This window comes from Cryptomeria japonica, chromosome 11 (genome assembly GCF_030272615.1).
Source record: "Cryptomeria japonica chromosome 11, Sugi_1.0, whole genome shotgun sequence".
NCBI classification, from domain to species: Eukaryota; Viridiplantae; Streptophyta; class Pinopsida; order Cupressales; family Cupressaceae; genus Cryptomeria; species Cryptomeria japonica.
In genome coordinates, this window is record NC_081415.1 from 640,336,206 (window position 1) to 640,363,257 (window position 27,052).

A 27,052-nucleotide genomic window follows, 5' to 3' on the forward strand; every position below is an offset into this window, starting at 1 on the left:
GATGCATGTGACAAGTGGTGTGCAACATTTTTGGAATTTCATTGAGGCAGGGCATGGAAAGGGAGAGCATGATGGTGCGGGAGCATGTGTGAAAAGAGCTCTTACCAGAGAGGAATTGAAGTATGAAGGTGGTGCAATGTTAATAGATGCAAAAATAATTGTGCAATGGTGTAGCTCTACAATGGGACCAGGTAATGCAGATAAGTCTATTATTTCTAGATATTTTTGGTTAATAAGTGAATCTAACATTGAAAACTATCTAGATTGTTGTACACTTACTGGATCAAGTGACATGCATTCATTTAGAAGTTCAAATGCAACATCACTAGTTATTTATACTAGACATATTGCATGCTTTTGCTCTTCATGTATGCATTTTTTGTGGGATGAATGTGAATTAAAAGAGTGGGTTGACCAATGGTCTTGTAGACCTTTGCAAACCCTAGATACATATCAACTTCCTAGAGCACTACAAATAAACCAGATTGAAGCATCAGTGGATTTTGACCATGTATCAGACATAGTTGAACCAGGTAACTTAGGTTGCAATGTGCTACAATTTTAAGCTTAATTTATTAGTATTAACTTATGCTGATTTTGGTTTAACTTATATCCTTCTATTAAATGTAGGTCATGTATATGCAGTTATTGCGGATGAGAACAACGAAGAAGGAACATATTACTTTTTGTGTCGTTGTATTGAGGCCAAAAAGAAATTGACTTCTACAATGGTTGATGGAGAGGGTATTGAGTACCCAATAGGATCCGTTGTTGTGACAGGGACATGGCTTAGAAGGTACCACGTTGTTGTGTCAAGTTGTATTGAGACCTCTTAAACTCATTTATTTAGTAGTCGTTGTATTGATTTTGGCATTATTCTTCTATAAAATGCAGGTACCCTATCAAAAATTCTAATGCCTGGTTGTTTGAGGACTTTGAGACACATAGACATATTCTTCATTACTCAAACCTTCTTGTTGCAACAAATATTCATTTGATTAAATATCATGGTAGACCTCTTAACAAGGATTTGTGGAAAGTTCGTGAATCAGACCATGAGGCAATACTTGAGACACTAAGGGTTAGAGTTGATCCAAAAGGTTCACTTGATTGATTTTGGGCCATCTAGAAGAATAATTCTACAAAATGGTAGAATAATTTTGATAATTTTGTATATATCTTTTGCGAAACGTTGTAACTTCACTTTTTTGGATGTGCTCTACATGCATATGAGCTGTAATATGCATATGAGCTATAATGTGCATATGTAGATGCCAAATTTTGTATATAAAAACATCAATGAGTTGTAATGTGCATATCTAAATGCTAAATTTTGTATTAAAAAACAACAATGAGTTGTAATGTGCATATCTAGATGCTAAGTTTTGTATAAAAAAACAACAACGAGATGTAATTTGCATATTTAGATGCAAAATTTTGTAAATATAAACAGTAATGAGCTTGATAGTTTATATAAGATGCCAAATTTTATATATGAAAGTGTCCATGGGGCTGATTTGTAAATTTTCAATATGAATATGCAAAAAAAATTTCCAAGTGTTTTGGGAAAGTTTTGAGTTATTATTGAATTACCTAATTTGAAGGGCTAGTATGAATAGTCTGAATCTGAGATATGATTTTGGTAGGCAGTGACAACATGACCCCATAGGTTCAAATGGATTGTCCATAAGTGCCACGGTCTCCGAGTTATGCTACGTCAAAGTTTGACCCTTTTTTCTGCTTTGAGCACTTAAGGGAAAACGTCGCTACGAGGTGGCTCGTAACAATCAGATGTCTTGGGGAGCAAGACAAGGGCACACCAAGCATAAAAATGGCCACCCAGACGTGCTCACCCTGATGGTTCGTTCCCACGACAAGCAGAACGAAAGATGCACTATTTTGCCACCTCTCACTGACGGTTTTTTATGCAACAAAAAAAATATCACCACAAGAAAATGAAATGGAGTTGCCCAAAACCAAGATAGGATTTTGTAGGCAGCGATAACACAACCCCATAGGATCAAACAGATCATCCATAAGTGCCACGGTCTCCGAGTTAGGCTACGTCAAAGTTTGACCATTTTTTTCCGCTTTGGGCACTCAAGGGAAAACGTCGCTACGAGGTGGCTCGTAACAATTGGATGCCTTGGGGAGCAAGACAAGGGCACACCAAGCATAAACCCACCCACCCAGATGCGCTCGCACTGACGGTTCGTTCCCACGACAAGCAGAACGAAAGATGCACTATTTTGCCACCTCTCACTGACAACTTTTGACGCGACAGAAAAAATCTCACCACAAGCAAACAAAATGGAGTTGCCCGAAACCAAGATAGAATTTTGTAGCAGTGATAACATGACCCCTTAGGTTCAAATGGATCATCCATAAGTGCCATGGTCTCCGAGTTAGGCTACATCAAAGTTTGACCTTTTTTCCGCTTTGGGCGCTCAAGGGAAAATGTCGCTATGAGGTGGCTCGTAACAATCAGATGTCTTGGGGAGCAAGACAAGGGCACAACTAGTGTAAACCTGGCCACTCGGATGCGCTCGCACTGACGGTTCGTTCCCACGACAAGCAGAACGAAAGATGCACTATTTTGCCACCTCTCACTGACAGTTTTTGATGCGACAGAAAAAATCTCACCACAAGAAAATGAAATGGAGTTGCCCGAAACTGAGATAGAATTTTGTAGGCAGTGATAGCATGACCCCATAGGTTCAAATAGATCATCCATAAGTGCCACGGTCTCTGAGTTAGGCTACGTCAAAGTTTGACCATTTTTTCCGCTTTGGGCACTCAAGGGAAAACGTCGCTACGAGGTGGCTCGTAGCGATCAAACACCTTGGGGAGAAAGACAAGGGAACACCTAGCGTAAACCTGGCCACCCGGACATGCTCGTACTGACGGTTCGTTCCCACGACAAGAAGAACGAAAGATGCACTATTTTGCCATCTCTCACTGACAGTTTTTGATGTGACAGAAAAAATCTCACCACAAGAAAATGAAATGGAGTTGCTCGAAACTGAGATAGGATTTTGTAGGCAGTGATAACATGACCCCATAGGTTCAAACAGATCATCCATAAGTGCCACGGTCTCCGAGTTAGGCTACGTTAAAGTTTGATCATTTTTTTCGCTTTGGGCGCTCAAGGAAAAACGTCGCTACGAGGTGGCTCGTAAAGATCATACGCCTTGGGGAGAGAGACAAGGGAACACCTAGCGTAAACCCGACCACCTGGACGTGCTCACACTGACGGTTCGTTCCCATGACAAGCAGAACTTCACTAAGTGATGAAATGATGAACTTCACTAAGTGCTTCAACTCTTCTTTTATAGGTGATGAAATGATGAACTTAAGCATGAAATGTCTTAATTGGTTCTTGAAATGATGAACTTCACTCCATAAGCATGAGTTTATGAAATAATAACTTCACTCCAATCTCTTCATGCACGAAGGACTCAAAGCAAATTCACTCAATCAAAATACAGAATATCAACATTACCGGTATCAGTACTTGGGTATACACAATATGAGCAATAGATAGTTTAAAAGTATATGCCATATGAGTTACAAGTAATGAACAAATTGGATCACATTTCAAGAAATATACACAACTAACAAATTTGATCACATTTCAATAGCAAATAACTGAGTTTCAGGAATATCATGTTTCATATATATCAATGAACAAATTGGATCGAATATCAAGTTTCATATATATCAAAATGAACAATAATCATGTACATATATAAAAAAATGGCATAGATGCCAAATCAATAATAGTTACAAAAATGTGGCATGTGCCATGTCTGTCAAAGTCGATATATACATATACAAATATCGAATATATAAAAAATTGGCCCTTCAATGACCACAAATATAACTATATGTCTCTATCAGTATCTATGACTGTGGTGGATCATCAAAATCAAGCCTCTTTGAAGCAGTATGTGGTTGCAAAAGGATAATTCAAATGTCTAATCAGATATATTTTCTCAATATAACATCAAAATAACTAAATACTGAACTCTAAATTGTTTGAAGTTGAAATGTTGATTACCTCATCTTTGTCTTCTACAATTCGGTGAGGCTGAGGATCCGTGGGATGTCCTGTAGGAGGCTGTAACTGGTAAAACAACATTAATACATGTTAATGACGTATATGTCAAATAACACATAATAACTAAAAATGAATAGACTAAAAAACTAAAGCATACCGGAGCCTCAGATGGATGTGTTGTGGTCGTAGAAGGCAAAGTCACAGATGAATCAATTACGACCATTTCCTATATCCATGGTAAGTGATCCAAAAGGAGTTAACTAGACGGTTTCAACTCCATTGTGCACTTAGTGAAAAGGAGTTGATCTAAGACAGACATACCTTTTGCCTTGGTCGTGTTGGATCCCATAATATACGTGTAGGACTTCTACTGAAATGGAATGGTAGAATAACAGTAGGAAGTTTGCAAGGGGCATGTAATAGTTTAAAGACAATCATACAAGTTAATAACCCAAAGTTGTTGACAAACTAGATAAAACAAATATTTTTAACATATGTAGAAAAAATGCACACCGAAGCCTCGTATAGTTCTCCTGTAACCTTAGGAGGCCTTGTCTAATCTGATGCAGCTATTACCATTTCCTGTATGAAAAATGATAACATATGATATAGACATAAAAGGATTTAGTTATTTTGAACAAGCAAGAATGCAATCCAAAGTGAATATGAAGATATCACCTCTTCCCTCTGCTGAACCTCATCGACATCAGGTGCATTCATTAATTCTGTAAACCCCATATGTTTCTGTATATAGAACAAATAAATTAAGTGCATTTATCAATATCTACATATACATGTTTAATCATAATACATTTAAACAATTGAATTTAAATTGTAGTGAATTACCTTCTGTCGTTTGGGTGTCCGAGAGGATATCTTTTTCTGCCTCAGAGTGCTAGAGGATGGCTTTCTCACACGAGATGTCCTCGAGGCAGGTGGGGTAAACTAATGGAAAAAAGTTAACATAAGGGAAAAGAGCATGTATTTAATATATCACTTAAGTAAAAAATATATAAATCTAAATGGTACCGCATAGCTATCCTGGCCAAAGTCAATGGCTGAAAGCGTGATATCATCAACTTGGGACATCTCAACCACTGATAAGCCCTACAAAATATCAAGTAATGATACATATAATCAACAAAATATATTTTGAATCCAATGTATTATTATATTTTTAACAAATTTACAAATCTTTACCTCTGGTGGCGAAACTACTCGTGACCGTGGAGTCGACTGAATAGTATGTGGTGTACTCCCACCACCTATTGCACCCTGCAATGCATTTTATTTATATGTCACTTTAAATTGTTCTAAAAATAAAAATTCATTTCTTTTTATAAGATTTAGTCACTTAATTGATAACATGTCATAAACAGAATTAAACGCACCTGTGTCTGATAGAGAGGGTACACCATATTGAGCAATTCGTCAGTGAGGGCCACATCCTCTGCAGTGGAAGCATGGCATCTACTCCCGCAACATGTACACAAATGAGATGTGCCACCATCCTCGTCCGCGTCAGTGTCTACACCAGAACATACACCCTGGCAGGTGGGGCACATATGCTGAATGGGCTGGCTCGTGCCAAATGATGCATGAGGTGTTGTTGATGAAGGAGATGTCACTGAGGAAGGAGGTGCTGCTGATGAAGGAGGTGTCGTTGATAAAGGAGGTGTTGTAGGTGCTGGTACATCCTCTGCTCTGACCAGCTGTGTCCCATGCTGAACAATGACATCAGTCAATGATGTAGCTACCTAAAGAGTCTGTAATTCCATAGACTCCTTCAAGGATATAGGGACAGTGACATGAACCATGGGTTTAGGAGTTGTACGCCTCCTATGTTGTGGATCTACCACCCTATGGGCCCCAGGTCTATCCTACGCAGAGCCTCTCCCTCTACCCTGAAATTGTCGGATGTCAAAGTAATTCGGCTTCTCGTCGAGGATAAACTCACAATACAACTTTCTCAAAAAATATAGAGGCACCTCCCAATTATTACAAGGTGGTTGGTCAAAGACCATATACCACCTATCCCAAAAAGCATCTTTCAACCTAGCATGAACACACCAATGTATAGGAAACAGAGTCATATTTAGTTCTAGGTTGTTACTGGTAACAGGATCGATGAAAAGAGCACATATGTCAGCTTTAACTATGCCCTTTTTCTTCACTTGATCATATGACAACCCATCCACATAAAATGTTCGACATCTATCCCTCCATGAACCCCATTTTGTAACCTCCCTAGATACCTCATTTGCACTATTAGCCATTGTTTCTAGTGTTCTGGCAAGGGTTGAGTGGTGCTCAAGCTTAGAGGTCCTCAACCTATTCACCAATATAGAAATTTGGGCACTATTTTGTGTAAGGCGATTGATGAGATCCTCTTGTGTGGCATCTACATGATCTAATGGAGGACGTGGAGGGTTTCGGGGTGGTGGTGGTTGTTGAGGAGCAGCATTTTTAGGATTTTGAGGGTTTTCTTGTTGCTCTTGTGCAATGTTAACAAGGTTTTCTTGTGTTGCTTGTGTAGGGGGAGGTCTTTGTTGTCTATTTCGTTTTTGGGGATTGCTTGAAGAATTTGACATCAAATTAATAAAAATAAAACTTAAATCAATTAAAAAACCCTAATTTAATTAAAATGCAAAGAAAAATAATCAAACAAATCAAATCTTACCTGTTCGACGGGGTGCCATTGTTGAAAATTGCTTTTGATGATGGGAAAATAAAAAATTGTTGCAAATCTGTGCGGGTTCGATGCTTTTTTTGGTTTCTCCTTGCTGCTGTTCCATGGGTTTTGGCGTTAAAAATGGCCAAAACCTGTGGCCTAAACAAAAGAAATATGTTTCTCAAAACCCGTACGGGTTTTGAGAAACTTCAAATTTTTTTATTTAAAAAAAATGTTCCTCAAAACCCGTACGGGTTTTGAGGAACTTTTGGTTTTTTTAATTGTTTTTTCTCTAGGCTTGGTGTTACCAAGCCTAGCACGTTTTTGAAATTTTAGAACCCGTACGGGTTATGAAATTTTTTTTTTTTTTTTGGCATGTGGCCACTTTTCTATTCACCATCTTGGTGCACTTACCCTCATCTTGGCTCTATCTAGGTATCTTCCTCACCATCTTGTCCCCATGTCAACTATGAATGTCTTTGTGTACTATCATTCCCTTGTATCCACTGATTATTTTGTATTGTCATTCCCGTGTATCCACTATAGATTATCATTTAGTCATATACTAGCTTTATGCAATGACACTATCAATGCTATCTTCCTTATACAATGACTACATGCCTATTGTCATGAGCTTTGTGTGGTTTGCTAGCGAGAGTGCTAAAATTACTACAAATGATCTATGTGCCATCACTCATATTGCTAAGACTTTACTTTAATACTATGTGTTAGGTCCCGAAGGCAACTGAGAAGGGGGGGGGGGTGTGAATCAGTTGTCTATTAATTTCAAACACGAGCTTTGTGTGGTTTGCTAACGAGAGTGCTAAAATTACTACAAATGATCTATATGCCATCACTCATATTGCTAAGACTTTTCTTGAATACTATGAATGCCTTCTCAATGACATAGTGTATACTTTTTAACTTTGTCTTAGGTGGACTATAACACATTGATTTAAGCCTGGAAATGGTCTCCATTAGCTATTGTGCTCTTGAGGACTACCTTTGGCACATAAAAATTTGATATGCAATGTCTATCCTTAATAATAAAAAAGTGTCTTTGCCATTTTGGTGACTATTATTTCCTTTTGTTTGACACTTCATGTCTTTGTTGCTCCTTAAAAAATTATATGAACTAGACTATTATGCATGGCTCTATCTAGTCAAGTCTCAATGTTGTCTACCTTATAGAATGACTACATGCCCATTATCATTAGGTTTGTGTTCTTTCTTAGAGAGAGTGCTAAAACTACTACAAAATGATGTATGTGTCATCACTCATATTGCCAAGACATTTCTAATTAATTGGCTAGAGAAACTTGCATGGTGAATAACACATCATGTTTTTGAAGACTCAAAAATAAACTTAATTAATGATTTGATCTCTGAAATATCTTCATTTCACATTTATTGAAAGGAGCGACATGATTTGACAATATTTGTATCAAATTTTTTCTTGTATGTGCACATTGAAGATACTATACAAACATTGATTATAATGAACATACCGTTTGTCCAAACTACAAAGGTGTAGTTAATTGTTTTAGAACATAGATATACTTGAGATTATATTTATTTATTAAATATTATTATATCCCCTTGTGTACTAGTACTATATTCCATATACCATAGGTTTTCTATGTATAGTTTGTTACGACGGGGAGGCGATAAAAATGACAGTTGTTGATGGATTTGGAAGTCCAAGATGGTAGCGAAGGTGTCTAACATTTCTCATCTGACGATATCATGTGGACTCCAATTTGTGTGGAAAATGATTGTGTAACAAACCTTTGTACAATAATTCCACTTATGAGATTGGATGCATTTCTGATTGGGGAATCTATGTTTGATGGTGTTGAAGACGTTGTGTTTGTCCATAAGAAGCATAAAGAATACCATACAATAGTGTACAATGAACACACAACAAAGATGTATTCCTGGTTAGTATATCCATTCATTGCAATACTTTGTTGATCTTATATTTTTATAACATGTCTAGTTGATAAGACGATAGTTTTTATTGTTGTTATTGATGTGTGTATGGTCCAAAGGACCATAAGAATAACCCTCCATGCAAAAAGCATTGTAGGCATTTAAAAAAAATAGGGTTGCCAGTGCCACGTGAATGTTAAGGTGTTGAATGACAAACCAAAAGTGGTAATTTTGATATACAAAGAAATATTTCATGTAGATGTCAAGGGTATAGTGTGGATGACACAATTAAGGAGCCATGGTCTTAGTTTGCACCAAACCTTTCAAGCAAATGCAAAAGTTATTGATGGGGTTTCTTTAGCTTGCTCACGCTTCACCTAGTTGGTGTTGCTCAATTCCACCAACCTCACCGACCCACAAACCCTTTTTTTCTTGGTTTTTAGTACTAAAATCGGATATCGGATTTTATCCGATATCCGATTTTTGTACAAAAATATGTGGTCCCCCAAAAAAATTCCTGTTGTCGCCATTTATGAACTAAACTGCCACATGGCAGAAATCCGATATCTGATTAAATCGGATATCAGATTTTATTGGTCATATTTTAGAGAGAGAGGAGAGAGAGAGAGAGAGAGAGAGAGAGAGAGAGAGAGAGAGAGAGAGACGAGGAGAGGGACTTCTTTGTTGCTCTTCACTTGCTGCTTCTCTGTTGGTAAGCCCTACCAGTTTATCCCTCTTCCGTACTGCTCTCATTGAATCTCCTCCTCACTACTCTACTCTTCACCGATTCTACTCTCTGTTGGTTGTCTGTTTATCTTCTCTGTAGCCTCCTTCACTTCTGCTTTGCCGGTATGAACACTACCGGTTCTTCTCTCCAACTGGTTGAATGCTTCAACCAGGTTCTCTCTCACTCCCACTCTCTTCACAGGTGCTCGTTGAGCACTTGGCTGATTTGCTCTTACTTGCAAAAGTCTTCCACTTCGCAATCACAATATTCTTCTATTCAACAACAACAAATAATCTCTTTGGCCTTCATACATATAGCCTAGACTTCCCGCAAAAAACGCAATTCAAAATCTAGGAGGTTAGGGTTTCTTCACCATCCTCGAGGAAAATTGAATCCAATCAGATCCTATCGGATCTTGTTTGATCCAATCTTTCAGACTCTCAATTTGCACGACTCCACCATTTACGCATCTCCTAGATCACGCCTTTCATCTCTGGCGACTTTCTTTTTACCATTAATAATTGATCCCTTGGTCAAACACGAAAAGCCCTGTCATGCTATTTCCTCCATCGCCTCAATCTTCTCAATCGCTCTTAGCTGTCTCATAGTTGTCTTCCAGACCTTGAGCCTCAAACCCCTGCAATAGCTCTGCAACATGTCCCGTGATTTGTGTGACCTTTCATTAAAGTCGACCAACCCTACAACAACCGAGTTGATGTACATTCCATCTTTATCCAAACGCAGATTTGCTACATTGACTCCATGTGGCATCCATGTCGACCAATCGCCAGCTTGGCACTTCATGTTGGTCCAGGTAGGATCACTGACTAGCCACTCTACCGGATAGCATATCAAATATATAATAAAAATGCCAACCATCAGTCCTCTACTGAAATTATTAATCCTGGATTAAGGTGTAAAGATTTTTTCCATCAACGTCCATAATCAATACACAGCTTAATCCAAAAAACAAAAAAAAGTATTGTATTCACCCTCATGAACTGTGAAATTACGAGGATCCCCCCGTTTTACTACTGTTTGCTTGCACAATGAATAGCATAATAGGTACGAGCCGTATTCTCTTACACTGAAACCTCTGTATTACTTAGTCATGGCAGAAGTTCTGATGAATAACAGAAACTGTGTAACACTGATTGTCAACCAGCTCTACTGTCTTGCCCCATCAATTGCTCCACATGCTTCTGTCCTCGCGCTTTATTAATAACAGACAATAAAGATGGTATAATTGCTCATTAAAGTATACTCATCTTTCAGCTTCTACACAAGCTTTCTGTAGGTCTTATCTTTTTCTAGCTTTCCAGACAAATTCTCTGATGTGTGGAATGGACGCTCCGGACAACTCATATAACTTTTGCCCATGCCCAGCTTGGATTTATACTTTTGTTTTCTATGGGAAAGTTCAGTTTGAATACATTACTAGCTACTTGAAGTAACTGAATGAGATTTATATCTGCAATCATGCATTCGAAGCTGTAAAATGACAAAACACTAGTCAAAATGAGTTGTCTTTTGGCTTATTGCAGAGATAATGTTGGAAACATTTGAGATTGATCTTAACATAGTCTATATAATCTGCTGGTTGTTTTAATTTTCCATCTATTCAATTATATTTAATTGCTTTGTAATATTTTACTAATGTGAATAATGGGTTGGTTGTTTAGTGGTCAAACAGTTTTTGAAGGGATTTGAAATCTTTTATAAATAGATTTTGACAGGATTCAGAATTCATAAATAGAAAGCTGCGAGAAGATAGATCATAGACAAACAACAGCCACTAATAGAATGCTGTCAAAAGATGTTGTTACTTCTTATTTAATTGTCTAATAAAATTTCAGCTAACAAATTAAAAAAATTATTCTGATATCTTAAATTTTAGGTAGCAAATAAGTTGATCATTTCATTTGTTTCTGTTATTTAATTTTTTAAAAATCTTTTGTAAAGTTTCAAATTTAATAGTTTATTTTAAATAAAAATAGAGTATTTTAGGATAAAAATTCTTAAACCTTCTAATCAAATTTTATAATCCATCGTTAGAATGAGATAAAACACTTGTGAATATGATTGTAGATCCAATTTCCATATAAAAAAAGAGACAAAATGAAAACTTTATTTAATTTATCTTTTATATTAAACAACTCATCCATAAATAAAAATAATAGACTCCTTCTATTTAAAAAATAAAAATAAACTATTTTGGTACAATAAAAATAATAAATAATCATAATATTTTCAAAAGTACAAACTATATTTATATGTTAAACTTTTTTATATTACAAGTTGTTTATTTCATGTGAGTGTTGGTTTAGTTTCAACAACAAAGTATGCAAACATTCATTGGGAACATAAGAATTGTCTAGTCTTAGAATAAACAAGTGGGTATATAGATTGAGAATATAACACTCATTTCTTCTTAGCATGAACAAGTGGGTATATCCACTAGGAATATAAGAGTAGTCTTTTTTTAGCATGAACAATTAAGTATATACATTAAGAATATAAGAGTCAGCTCTTCTTAGCATGAAGTGAGTATATAAATAGAGTATAAGAGTCTTATCTTCTTAGCATGAACAAGTGGGTATATGCATTGGAAGTATAAAAGTCATCTATTTTTGTATATGCATGAGCATGCATGTTTATGATATCTTCGGTCTATTACTTGATAGTTTATTTTGAAAACTGTAAGATAAGAAGATGGATAATTTATACTTGTGAGTTTTTTTTTTTAAATGATTCAGGTAATTGAAACATTTATAAAAAGGAAAAAAAAACAGATATAAATTTCATTTTAGATTGATTTAAATAATATGTATATAAAATACAATATAAGAATTAGTAATAATATACATTAATAATATTTTTTTTTAATGTTTAGTAAAGTAATTGAAATATCTACAAGGAAAAGGTTGTACAGGGATTTCTTGTTAGACTTATTTTGTTATAAAAGAAAGGAATAAACTTCAATCTAACTTTAAATTGGGTTAATCTGAATAATATGCAAACAAAATATATTTGTAGTCATCATGGAATGGTTGTGGGTATATTTTGTCTTATTGAACATGTTCTTTATTCAAGTCCTTTGTCCTCTTATCCATGATATTAAGAATAGAATATTGGCTAACAAATTTGATATATTGTGGAGGTGCATATATGTATAGTTGTGGATAGCTAATGTATTCAATTTTCCAAACATGACACGTCCAAATTGTCTACAATGACTTTTTGTTATTTGCTTGGAATTGTAAGGAATGAAATGAAACAAATGTACTCATTTTACAAAAAGCCAATTAAATTAAGCGTTCCAAAAATATTTACAAAAGTTAAATATTAGAAATTTCTTATTAGACCTCATTTTCTACTTTGTATCATTACGTCGAGAGGCGTAACCCTACAATCGCAGGCATCCGTCATAAACTTTTATTCCTTCTCTCCTTAAATGTAGGCCACGATTGTTATCACCACCGTTCAATGTTATGTTCTACCAATAATAATGATGCCAGTTTACACATGTCTTCTTTGTAATGCAAGGAGAGACAGCTATGATACCGGTGGAAGCTTCGAATTTGCATGCCAACCTTCCAATTTGCATGATATTGATTACAAAGGCTTCCACACTTACCATTTGAAAACATTTAATTGCGTAGCTCTGTGAACTTTAGCTTGAATCTTTCTACACTTTATATTTGAAAACATCCTATCAACTACTTTGTGCAGCGAACTTGACATTGAATCTAAACATACAGGGATTTTGCATTCCTTACACTTGCAGTGAATTTTGGAAGGTTCGCATTCTGTTTATGCGATTTGTATTTCCTAATTCACTATTTACGCATTGCAGAGAATCAAAGTTGCACTTCGGCTTCTTCTCAATATCCACTAACGTGCGCGGCTCTGCGAACTTAACACTTTGACTTCTTCTCAATATCCACTAACGTGCGTGGCTCTACGAATTTGACACTGAATCGCTTTACTGTAGGTATTTTAGATAAAATTTTAGTTACCTTAAATTCATATCACTACATTCCTTAGCATTCTGTTTTTTTTAGTGTGCTGTGAAATTCAAACCCGAACATGCAATGGCTTTCCTCTATATTTCAGATTTATGAGCTAATTTCGTTTGGGAAAATAATTTTTTCTTTTCAGTTTCGGTATTCAAGCACACTTTGGTTGTTGACGCTTATTTGCGAAGAATATTTCAAGAATAACAACATTACATCTGTTAAAAAGGTATGCACATATGAGCTTCTATATCCTAAAACCCTATATCAATCAGTAATTTTTAGGAAAATTAATATTTAGGTTTTCTATTTTCTTTGCAAGTTTCTTTGTCAAATTTTTCTATGTTTGCAATGAATTTTTGTTAATTTGTTGAACTGCTGTGAATAATTAAGTATTCTGAAATAGTCACAAAATTAATTTGCATACAAAAAAGATGGTATGCCAGTTACAGATGTGTATGCCAAAAAATTAATTTGTATACAAAAAAGATGGTATCCCAGTTACAGATGTGTATCCCTATTTTAGTGTATTCTGGATTTACAAGATTTCACTTGCATGTTGTTCACTTGCTGCTCCTTCTGTGTGCCTTTAAAAAAACCGTACAATCGCTGCGTAATGAAGCTTGTAGAAAATATTTAAGTTTGCTGTGAAGTCTAACATACAATTTTCTTACATATTTAACATCTCGGTTCATAGATTTGGAGTTAACTTCCTCATAGCTTCATTTCCTATACCCATTGAATCTTCAGCATTGTCTGTGTTATCATTCCCATGATGGGTTATGCTTGCTACTGCACCCTCATGCAACAATACAAGTATCAGCTTAAACTCATTATGTTTTATTGGATGAGAAACTAATTTTCCATTGTATACCAGATGATTTTGCATCAGAGTACAAAAAACAAGACTTCAAACACTGTGTACCTATTCTTCATAGCATTACATCATAATAGAAAAATGATTAGTACGATTGAGGATTGAGCAACCGTTAAAGAGCTGAAAATGGTTAATACCAAGAAATCAATAAACCAAACCTGCGTAGGAAACGAGTAATATATTTTACGCAATGACTAAATGACAACTAAAATTACACTATTTAAGTTTAAAATATTTAACACTAAATATTTAAATTTATACTATTGAATATATAAAAAACCAGTGAAATTAATTATTGAAAGTGGATATCTATACTTAGTGGTATTGTACTGCATTTCATTTATACTGATAAATATTATTATACTTTGCAAATATTATTATACTTTTCAGTTTGCAGTGAATTTGGAAGCTTCAAATTTTGTTTACCAACTTCCTCGCCCAGCTAAACAGGTACATAATGTTTGCACCAACCCATTAATTTCGATGACATGCATCTCATTTTTAATTTATCGTCATTGAAAATTTCAACCTTCAATATAAAATTATGCATTTTTAAAAATATAGAATATTGTTTTATCAATACAGCTAAAGAATTAATATTTCATATTTTTTGAATTATTTTCTTTTTAAAATAAATTTGAAATTATTGAAATGTTGTTATTATTACAAGTATTGAAATATCATTAACTTTGCCAAAAGATTAATTTTTTTTAAAAATAGATTTAAATTATTGAATGTGATGAACAAATATTGTAGGAGATTATAAATAGCCATTGTTTGTATGACATCATGAACACACAGACTCATAAATATATTATATTAAACTAAAGTAATAATAATCCAATAGTAATAAATTCCATCTTGCATGTTTGTTTACTATTTTAGATTGTACATAAATAATGATATTGTTTACTATTTTAGATTGTACTTAATTTTTTAGGTTTTGTCTTTGAAAGTTCATATTTATACATAGCTTTTAAATTGATATATAGTTATCATTTGTTGAAAATAATTTTTTATTCAATTTATGTTTTTTTTTAAATAGATGGATGGACATTGTTATAATGAAGAGTTTTGTAACGACAAAGTGGAAAGTCAAAAATCTGTGAATTCTCCTCCAACCCCGACTGAGTCGTCAAGTTCAAACATATTCACCCCTTCATTTATGGATACAACATTCCATGGAATCGAACGTCATATCCATGGTATTCATGATCATTTAGAAAATATTGATGTTGAGATAGCAGCAATTAATGATCGAGACATGCAGCAAGTTCGTGACATTCAGGAAATGATGCATTTCTTAAATTTCAAGGTTCAACCACTGGACCAGTTTTTCAAAGAGATCGCACATGACGAAATGCAAATTCAAGGAGAACATTGCAGGGAAATCAAAGAAGGCTTTGTTCATTTCCTCAATCAATAGATAATGCAAAAAGGATCATGTACATAACATATGCATAGTGTCTCTTCAGAATTTTAAGTCTTTAGAGTTTAGTTTTTGTTTTCAGTGAGTTGAGTTTGGCTTTAGAGTTTAGTTTGTCCTCTTAATTGTTGAGTTTGTTTTTATGTATATGTATGTGGAAAGGTAATTCTACATTTTGTAAAAATCAAATGTACATGGTTTTCTAAACTATGAAATACATGGATAATAAATTTTCCACAAAAATTCTTTCTTTCATTTCTTGCACTTGCACATTCTTTTTCAAAATATATTGAATTCAATTATATGTAATTTTCAACTAATAATATAGAACTATAATTTATTTATGAGTCTCTTTGTTAATGATATAATACAAACAATGACTATCTACCTCACTACAAAAGTTTGAATTCAATTTTGTATACAAGGACTAAATAAATTGTATTACGAAAAGAAAGTGTCAAAATTCAATTAAACATTAACTAGATCAATGTATATGACTCATACTATTTTAATTTGTTTGAATTAGGAAAAGAACGTGTCACAATTCGATTAAACATTAACTACAAAAATATTGAATTCAATTATATTTAAAAATCAACTAATAATATTCTACTATAATATATTTATGAGTCTTTGTGTAGAGATGTAATACAAACAATGGCTATCAACCTCACTACAAAAGTTTGAATTCAAATTTGTATACAAGGACTAAATAAATTGTATTACGCAAATAAAGTGTCAAAATTCAATTAAACATTAACTAGATCAATGTATATTGTATATGACTCATATATTTTTAATTTGTTTAAAATTTTTGTAGAAATGGGTCGATCGAAGAAATATTTTGAATCTGAAGAACAAAGAAAGGAATATAAAAGAGAATATCAAAGAGAATATCAGAGAGAATATAGGAAACGAAAAAATGAACAAATGTCAGATGCCCAAAATCAAGAGCAAAAAAGGCGAAGGAATGAAACAGAAAGAGCTACATATGCATCTATAAGATTACAAATTTCAACCCAAGAATTACCAGCACAACATAGTGAATCTCAAATTTTACATTTCATTACATGTCAACAACCAGTTCTAGATGCACAGCCACAAGAAATCGATTTTCAGGAGGAAACTATCTAGACAACGTTGAATCAAAATAACACACAAAACGTTGGAAATATTCCAGAAGGGGAATCCCAACCGCCAATCGATTTCAATACACAAAACACTCCAAATCCAAATGGATTACTTCGCACTGAATTTAAAAAGGTGCAAATGATATTTCGTAGTCATTTAGATGCCTATCGAAACAGGCCATTTTCTATGGAAGTAATATCATTGTTTGATGCAGCAAAATCATGGCTATATAATCCGAAAAGAAAAAGTGAGAACAAATGGATTGCAAGGAAAAGAGCAACTATTGTCAGAGTATTCCCTAGGTTCGTGTCCATTCCCACACGTGGATCGGAGAAATGGTTCACATTTTGTTTTTCAAAATTGCTACTATACAAACCTTTTTGCAATATTGAAAGGGACATTGGGAATAATAATGATACAATACAAACAAATTGGAATAACTTCAATTACAATTAATGGCACATGCAACGGACAATAGAAACCGAGAATGATGACAACATAGAACTTTTTGAAACTGAAGAAAATGATACTAGGTAAGAAGAAACAACAAAAAATGAGTGGGAGATAATATCTAGGCTTCATCGTGGCCAATTAATGCAAGCTTCAGAGTTTGAAATGCTCGGCAGGAGGGACTTAGATAAAGAGACAAATTGGTCCACTGATTATGAAGGTGAAGAATATACTGACAATGCCATGAATTTCATTGCCACCATCAAAACTATTGGTTCTCTCATCCATGATGATATACCACAGATTGTCAACTATCACAACCTCAACAATCAACAGGAACAGGCACTCAATATTTTCATTTCGCACTACCTCACTGATGGAACAAAGCCTCCTTTATTCATGATAATTCAAGGTACAGCTGGAACAAGAAAATCACATTTAATAGGCGCTATAAATGAAGCACTAAAAAATGCTTCCATGCCAAATTGATCTCCTCTACTTGTGCTTGCACCAACCGGAGTTGCTTCCTTCAATATAGGAGCATCGACCATTCATTCAAGACTAAGAATACCCATAAGAGATTTTATAGATCTTTAGGGAACAAGACTAACTACCTTCCAAGAAGAGATGGCACATGTCACATATATCTTGATCGATGAAATGAGTTTTATTGGAGAAAGGTTATTGGAGAACATAGATGCACATCTACTCCAAGCTTTTCCTTCTAATGCTAATGAAAATTTCGCAGGTATGTCTTCTATGAAATTTTAAAAAATTATAATTATTCCATTCTATTGCAACTATTGTACTATAGAAATGTTTAAATGTGAATTTCATGATACAAACAAAGTAAGGTAGTTAAGAGTTCTAAAAAATGTTCAGGAATATCCATGATTCTGGTTGGCGATCTTGGACAATTGCCTCCGGTCAACGATACGCCGCCATATAATAGCAGAAGACGGGCAGAACTTTTGTGGGAACAATTTACAACTATTATTACTTTGGATCATATCTATCGACAAGAAGGCCAAGGCAGTGACCAAGAACGGTTTCGACAACTGTTAATGAACATAAGAGATGCAAAACCAACATTGGATGATTGGATATTGCTAATGACAAGGTCTTCTATGACAATTGATACAACAACCAACCAAGAATTTGATAGCTGTGTGCATTTATTTTCAACAAACGACAATGTTCACAACCACAACAAGAAAAAATTACAATCATTAAAAAATCCAGTTGCACGCAGCATTGCATCAAAAGTACAAAATGTTACTGCTAACCAAAGTGGAATGGATGATGAACTTGATGTAGACTTATTATTATCCAAAAATGCCAGAGTAATGTTGACATCAAATCTATGGATAGAAGCAGGACTTGTCAATGGAGTTTTAGGAAATATTAGAAAAATTGTTTATAAACTAGGAAGTGCACCACCTCAACCACCAGCATACGTGTTAGTTGAATTTGACAATTACTCCGGACTACCATTCAATGATCGTCATCCATCCTCAATTCCAGTTCTAGCAATTGAAAGAGGTGGTTCTTCTCAAATACCATTGCGCTTGGCACTAACGATACACAAATCTCAAGGGCTCACTCTTCAAAAGGCTACCATCGATATAGGGCCAACTGAAAGAACCAGTCTCACATTTGTGGCAATCTCTCACGTGAAAAGCTTACAGGGCCTACGGATCATGCCACCATTCAGCGATGATAGGTATGAGAAATTAAACAAAGGCAAACAAGTCGTCGGCAGGAAAAGAGAAGAAGAAAGGCTTCAATCCATCCAGAACAATTCACGTAAGTTTTTCTTTCATGAAGTACATCTATTTTCCACTTACTTGAATGCTACTATATTATGAAAATTTAAACCTGTTAATGACAATCACTATTTTCAATAAAAAAAATGACAAACTTAATCATAATTTGATTTCTTCTCACAGGGCCCTAACATAAAATTGACGACATGGAAAACACAATGAATTTTCTATGACATCAATATTGCTCTGTACAAATGAAAATGTACATTTCTTCCCCTCCATATTATAGAATAAGGTTTTCAATTTTTCCAACCATTATTTATAAACAATTTTACCTCTAAATTGGCATATTTTAAAATATTAATATTAATGTCAATTGCTTTTGTTTTTAACAGGTGCTTCACATAAACCCAAAGACGTGGACACAACTTTTACATTCATAAGTACCAATTGTAAAATGTATTGCACTGGCTATTACTGCAAAATATAATTGTATTGCCCTTCCAATTTATATTTCTCTACTTGTATAGATTTTGAATGAATTTGTGCACATGTTGGAACAAACCACACTTCACTCAATGTTCTTAAATTTGATCATCACGTGCTACAATTTTTCCGATTCATGTCGAAATTGGAGTTTGTTTTAGAAATGCATTTTATTAATATATCAAAGTTGTTCAAAATATTTCAATAACGCTCACTCAATTAGTTTAACTGATTATTAATTAAATTAACATTACCAACTAATTAATTATTTAAATATAATCAAAATTCTATTGCCAATTTTTAACGAATATTTTCAAATTCACATATTTATTATACAGATGAGATATGAAAAATGTATTTAAATAATGTATTAAACTAAATTTATTTTACTCAAAATGTCTAAAATATTCTAATACCTAAATGAACACCGTCACCCCTATGACCATAAATCCTAAGCATAATTCCTATGCATGAATATCATTAATCGTAACTCTCATCGTAACCCTAAATCTACACATAAACCAAAAAAATTAAGCCAAAACCTAATCATACAAAAACCAATTTATATATTATCTACTTATTTGATTTCTTCTACCTTGTGCGGCCACTACTACTAGCATATATATATTCCTATTATATATAAAATACGCCGACTCATATCCTTTCTCGAGGCGCCTATTTTTAATCAATTTTATATCCTAATGTCAAATAGACGCCAATAAAAAGGATATGAGTCAACGTATTTTATATATAATAAGAATATATATATGCTAGTAATATTTAGATTAGCTTATATTAGAGATAAGATAAAGTTGATTCTGCAAACTCCCTGCCTATACAACCTTTATTTTATAAATGCTTTAGTAGACTTGTATTTATAACAATCATAAAGTCTCATGTCCTTCATCAAGTTGTACATGTCCTCTATCTACACTATTAGTAATATATTGTCACCTAATTAAGATAGAGTGCCACCTAATCAATCTGATGGATTTGCATGTCCCTATAGACTACAAACTTTTGAGAAGCCAAAAGAGTTACGTGCCTGTGACGTTATGTGAAACGAATATTCCCTGAAAGAGACAGACATTTGTGTTGGCGTAGGGTGAATGTTAAGATGATACTTTTGGAATCTCTTCTAATTCCATCAATAATTGAATTGCCCTGCCTCACCTTACAGTCCAAGCTTTATGAATTAAATTTCTTGGCAAGGAAGAAAAGCGAGTTATATGGTAGGAGCACCACTCACTCGGTCTTTATATATACATATCCTTATCTAACATTCTTAGTGCCTCGAGAAGGGAAGATGCAATGGGACGAACGCCTTGCTGTGCCAAAGTGGGTCTGAACAGAGGTCCATGGATGCCTGACGAAGATATTCGTCTATCAAATTATGTTGAAACCCATGGCGAGGGCGGCTGGAGAACCCTCCCTAAGAAAGCAGGTATGCAACACCAGAGTTCATCATCAGAATACAAAAGATGTGTTTTTTTTAATGATAGCTTGGTAGATTCCCTCATTAATTATTAATTCATCATCTGAATACAAAAGATGTGTTTTTTATGCTCAGCTTGCTAGATTCAACTGGTTATTGTGGAATGCAGGCCTGCTCCGTTGTGGGAAGAGTTGCAGGTTGAGGTGGATGAATTATCTTCGACCTGATGTTAAAAGAGGGAAGATTCTGCCTGACGAAGAAGATTTAATACTTCGATTGCACCTTCTCCTGGGAAACAGGTATGGTAGGGTGGGCAAGAATAATTTTAACCAGTTTTAGCAGTCTGATGTTTTATTAAGTGCGGTAGAGAATTGAGAATGTTATGATATTAATATCAGGATTGACTGTATAGTTTTTGAGTTAATGGGTTTGATTTTAAAAATTATATAATTTTGATATTAAAATCATAATTTGACACGTTATTTCATTGAATTAAAGATTACCCAGTTGAATTCTGATATCATAACTCAACTAACTTAGCTAGGTGCGGAAAAATATTGAGAATTTCATTGAACAGGAATGGGTTTAGGGTTTCTCTCATTTGGTTTTTTTCGTTGCAGGTGGTCTTTGATAGCAGGTCGAATGCCGGGCAGAACTGATAACGAGGTGAAGAACTATTGGAACACCCATCTCAGCAAAAAGCTTATCACCCAGGGCATAGATCCCAGGACTCACAAACCGCTCTCTGTAAAGGACAATCTCTGTGATGGCACCTCGGATGAGAATGATAACCCAGATTCCCCAGTTCAGAGCACAAGTCCTGTGAATGAAAATACCAGTGTTCCTGCAACTGCAATTGCAACTGAGAAAGAAGGCAAATCACCTGTTCATACTGTTAATGATATCAACTCTGAAGCTTCATGTGTTCCTCTATCTCCTGCCCTTGATTTCTCCATTGATAACCAATATCCTCTTCTTCCCACCCTTGTGAATTCAGGAGATCTGGGCACACCCTTTGAACAGAATGAAGAAAATATAGGAAGCAACCCTGCAACCCTTGCTCCCTTCCTTAACTGTACTTCTGGGACTGCCCATCATCAAAGGACAGAGGATTTCAATTTGGATGTAAGAAGACAGTGGAGCTCAAGTCAGGCTTCTGTACCTGAGGTTTTATCATTTCAGGGATGTGGAATAGTACCCACATCCTTCAATAAATTGAGCAATGCAAATTGTACCCATACAGCTTTCAATTTTTCTTATCCCAGTACTGCAAGTTGTATGGGCTCAGGTTTTGGTGATTGCAATTCAAATATGTTTTCTTCTATCATGGAATCTTATGCTAATGAGGAATGGGCGCATGTTACTTGTGCACAGAACCCAGCCAATCTTAGCTATGACTTGTCATCTCTGCTTTCTCCTCCATCTGCTCAATTTCATCCCTCTAAATGACCCAGAAGAGGAAGATGTTTTCTGTAATAAAAAAGATGCGTATGAGGAAGATGTTTTCTGTAATAAAAAAGAAAAAATCTATAAAATGTTTGTATCAATGTTTTGTATTGGCTTATTGCTCCCTTGTTGTTTAATAAAATCTGTAAACCTGCAGTTCGTGTGATGAAATATTGCTTACTTGAATCACTGATTTGTATTAGCTTATTGCTCCATTGTTGTTTGATACAATCTGTAAATCTGCAGTTCGTGTAATGAAATATTGTTAGCCAGCTACAAATGCATTTAGATAAATATGCTTGAACTTTGTATGTAGAACCCTTAAAAAAACTTAGTTTGTTAAGAGATAAAAATATTCGAAATAAATGATTCAGATACCAAGTGAAGGAATTTGTTAAAAGAAATGATTCAGTTATCAGAAAGAGTCTGCGGCAGACTGTAGATTCTACATTTCCAAATAACAGTGTTCTTATATTTTGGAATCACTATCAATCCTAAATGAAAAGCAAAGGCAAATTTAAGGTTTTTATGATTAGGTTTCGTACTCTATCCCAAAGATTTTCTCTTGGCAGAGTCAACATAGAAGCATTGCAATAAGAGGAAAAACAAGTTTTCCATACATGAACTATTAAGGCAGCCATGAAATTTTCATAACTTAAGCTACAAAAGTCCAGGTAACGACCTGGCTAAGATAGTTCAAAATTCATATTCGAAGGTTTAAAACTAATAATTTAATAGTAAAATATAAACTTTATTGGCATGGTTCGTCCAGCTCCAATCTATTTCTTTCGTTGTTATATGGAGAAAACTTTGCTTTGTGATTATAAGGGTTTATAGAAACAATATAGAAATTAAAAAGTGTGTTATGTATAGTAATTTATTTAAGTGTAAGAAGTAAATATAAGGATTAGTTAAATAAATATAATTTTATAAGTAGTTTAGATATATAAGAATCTGAATGGATAATAGAGATGAAATAATTGTAATAATTTAATAGGACAATATATGTATTTAGTTTTAGGATTAATGATGGAAAAATATTGTTGATGTTATTTGGGAATTATCATCACTTTCATAAAATTGTTTATCTTGGTTTGAATGTCTAAATAGACACATAAATCTCTATGGATAGATGTCATTCTCTATACAATGATCTCAACTATCATGTATGAAACTAATATGGCTAAAAGATTTTGTTTGTTGGCATTTCAAAAGTCAAGGTGACTTCTAAACATACCATTGAAGAGCTTTCCAACTCAATAAGTGAATGAATTCCCTTAGTTAAAATCCCCTGGTGGACTAAATTAATGACAATGAGAAAGATAAAAACAACATTTGTTGACATATAGATGAACTATACGATATTGCATATTTCATTCATTTATTTAATTTTAGAATTGAAATGTGCTTTGATAATTTTTCTTTTTCTTTCTTCTTATTATCATTTCATGTGTTTAAGTGCATAATGAATGTCTTAAAATAACATGACATAATATTCCATATGAACTATTTGCAAGTTTTTGGGGCAGCCAAGGGAAACCCGGGGCCGGTTGGGTGTGGGGGAGTGATAAGAAATGAGGTTGGCTATTGTATTGTGGTGGTGGAACTCCCCATGGGATCATAGACTAACCACTTAACCGAGGACATGGTTGCTTACCAAACCCTTGTCCTTGTTAAATCGTTGGGATTTAGTAAGTCTGCCTCAAGGGAGATTCTAACAACATTGTTCAATGCCTAAAGGGTCTATCCTCCCCATCATGGACCATAAAAATATCATATCTCAAGCTAAGGAGGTAATTAAGTCTTTCGAGTTGTGTGTTGTATCTCACAATTATAGAGAAACAAACACTATGGTTGATTGGGTTGCCAACATGGTCGTCAGTGCCTTCCTCGTTTATGATAGAGTGCATGGTTATGAGAGAGTGATATGGAATAATGGCAATGTACTTATCAATGAAAAAGGTCATAATGAATGCGAAAGAGCGGCGCTCGAAGATTGAGCTAGTGTTTTTAATGCGGACAAGACTTTGCACACTTTGTGGGTGCTCATTTCTATTTTGAAGACCTTCCTGCTCTGCACTTTGATCTCTATTTTTGCCTTGTTCTGCATTGTGAATGATAGGAATAATCTGGTTGCTGATGCCATGGGAGATAACAAGAAAAGAATTGAGCCACTCTCCTGTAATGAATGGAAAGATAAGCTGAAGGCATGGGCTATTTTGGAAACGGCCAAGATGACAGGGTATATGGAGAGAATTGTTGGGAAAAAACCCTACCGTTACTAGAATTTTCAAGAAGAATTGGAAAGATGGAAAAATTACCATAGGAGGAAGAAAGGTTGAAATTGACGAAGGGATGATCGTGGACGTCACTCGCATGCCGATGGGAGGTAGAAAGTTTTATAGAGACAAAAAGCTTACAGACATTGCTATCAAGCGATTCCCAAAGGAGGATTCTGAGAAAACAAAGTTGGTGAAATCCGACAAGACCTACTACTCGCCGAAAGTGATAAAGAAGGTATGGAGATGGATTATGTTTGTTGTCATGCAATATGTAACTCTTGATGGTAGATACTCTCATGTCTATGGTTATCACTTTGTGCTTTTGAATCATTTTCGCCATAAAGATCTGGTGTCTATACCCTTCTATCTGTTTATCTCCCTTAACACTAGCATTAAGTATTTTAGGGCTCATCTGGATAGCAACCCCCCCATGCATGAAGGGTTAATGTTGCTTTTATACAACCATGTCAAGGCCTCCTTTGTGCAGCATTCTATCACTGAGCTTTCAGATTCAGATGAAGAGTTTGAGAACTTAAAAGACAGTGAAGACAAGGGGTCTGATATTGAGTGGGAAGATGATGGTGACAAGATTACCTTTGCTAAAGGTTCTAGCAAGGGGAAGGACAAAGATATGGCTTCTAGGTCTGAAAAAAAGAAAGCTAGAAAATGAGTTAAAGGAAAAAGGAGTAAGGTTTAGGAGGAGGACAACTAGCTTGAAGATGATGAAGAAGATGATGAGGGGATGGAGACTGATAATGATTATGTTACCCCACTGCCAAAGAAGAAAAAAAAGCAGAGCCCTGTCATCACTGATATCAGCCCAGATAAAGGGAATGATTTTATAAATGTCCAACCCAATCCTCAAGATCCCAATAAAAGGACAGATGATGTTGAAGAAGATGGGAAGACAGTGAAGGAAGGTGATACTTTGTCTCCCAATGATAAAACTACTGGTGTTAACGTGGAGACCCTAGATAATATTGCCCCTGAGATCAACATAGATAGCAGAAACTCTCCTTTAACCATGTTGAATACTGCTAAGAGTGGGATGATGGAGATCTGCAAGGTTGTTGATTGGGTCTATTCGGAGATGGATAGTTTTAAGAACAAGCACAAGGATTCATCCATAAAACTGGATACCTTAGAAGTTGTTGGAATAAGTAAGGTCAATACCCTGCCTAACTACCTGAATGAATTGACAAAAGCCATCAGCAATGCGGAGGCTATCATTGGTGCATATGGCTCTCAATTTAAGGTTGTGGAGGATAGATTCAATGATCTAGAGAAGTGGGTTCTCAATCATGAGAACACCCTGAAGAAAATTGGAGAATAAAGCCAAATTTTTTTGAAAGCCTCTACCGACAGCTTCAGTGTGATTCAATCAACAAACTAGAATAGATCCATCAAGAAAAAAACACTATTGATACTATCGAGGATAAGGCTCTAACTCTTGAAGGGGGGACTACTGGTCAATGCAAAAGAACTTGAGCTAGTACTAGGAAGATGACCCAGCATGCCAAGGAGCTAGAGGAACTAAAGAGTGTTGCTGCCTCTATGATCCAGCTAGAGCAAGAAGCGACGGAGCTTATCATAAACCTTTCTTAGGGTCCGTTGCTTGTGGCTATCCTTTAGTTGTTTATGTGATGTCCCTTTGCCTCTTTTGGCTTCTTGTTGGCTTTTTGTCTTTGTCAGTTGTCTCTTTTTTGTGTTTTGCTCTATCTAGCTAGTCAAACTGTTTGCAAGTTTAGCTCATAACAACTAGTAAAGAAGAATTTAAAATTAAATTTTGAATATTAGAATTTAGGGATTGGCCTTGTACTCCATGGTGTTGACCTAGCTTAATCTATATTCCATGATTATGATCTACATGGTAAAATTACTAAATCAAAGTAGGGAGTGAATGTATGGGAACTAATGTAAAATGAGGATGATTATGGTTGGGTCCAAGAGTCAATCCTAACGAAGAATATTTCACTTGTTGATATTTTAGTGCACACATATATTCCAATTAAAGTGGGCACAAAAATGGTAAATAATCATGGGTATACAAGTTTTAATATTACATTTTGTTCTTTTCTTTTTGGGCTTTAGGTATGTTGTGTTATTCCTAGCTTTTGCCCTATTTTTGGCTTTTACATCTGCCATGTTTTTCCTTGTTTATTTCTTGTAGACAAATTTATGTAAAGGATTTCGGAGTCCCTTCAAAACTTGCTTTACCATTTAATCAAAAACATTACATTTTGTTCCACTTTAATGTGCATGTGTATCTAACATGAAAAATCATTTCAAAATATATAGACATTCTCAATCAACATGAAAAAATAATCATATTTATTATAGAATATAT

The 27,052-nt window shown here is 34.8% G+C and overlaps 2 protein-coding genes across 3 annotated transcripts; both read left to right on the forward strand.

Moving 5' to 3' along the window:
* Positions 1 to 17,950: 17,950 nt before the first annotated feature.
* LOC131055866 (uncharacterized) lies at positions 17,951 to 19,546 on the forward strand. The gene is made up of 3 exons (XM_057990182.2): positions 17,951 to 18,038; positions 18,173 to 19,096; positions 19,452 to 19,546. Exons 1-3 carry the CDS (start codon positions 17,951 to 17,953, stop codon positions 19,544 to 19,546), a joined length of 1,107 nt encoding a protein of 368 aa, XP_057846165.2.
* A 1,141-nt stretch (positions 19,547 to 20,687) lies between these two features.
* On the forward strand, positions 20,688 to 22,533 carry LOC131055873 (myb-related protein 308). 2 transcript variants are annotated; one of them, XM_057990192.2, is made up of 3 exons: positions 20,688 to 20,986; positions 21,147 to 21,276; positions 21,598 to 22,533. In XM_057990192.2, the coding sequence occupies exons 1-3, from the start codon at positions 20,854 to 20,856 to the stop codon at positions 22,424 to 22,426; spliced, it is 1,092 nt and encodes a 363-aa protein (XP_057846175.2). In that variant the 5' UTR covers positions 20,688 to 20,853; the 3' UTR covers positions 22,427 to 22,533. The 2 variants fall into 2 exon arrangements, with proteins under 2 accessions (XP_057846175.2, XP_057846176.2); XM_057990193.2 differs by having other exon boundaries at positions 20,848 to 20,986; positions 21,113 to 21,276.
* The last annotated feature ends 4,519 nt before the right edge of the window (positions 22,534 to 27,052 follow it).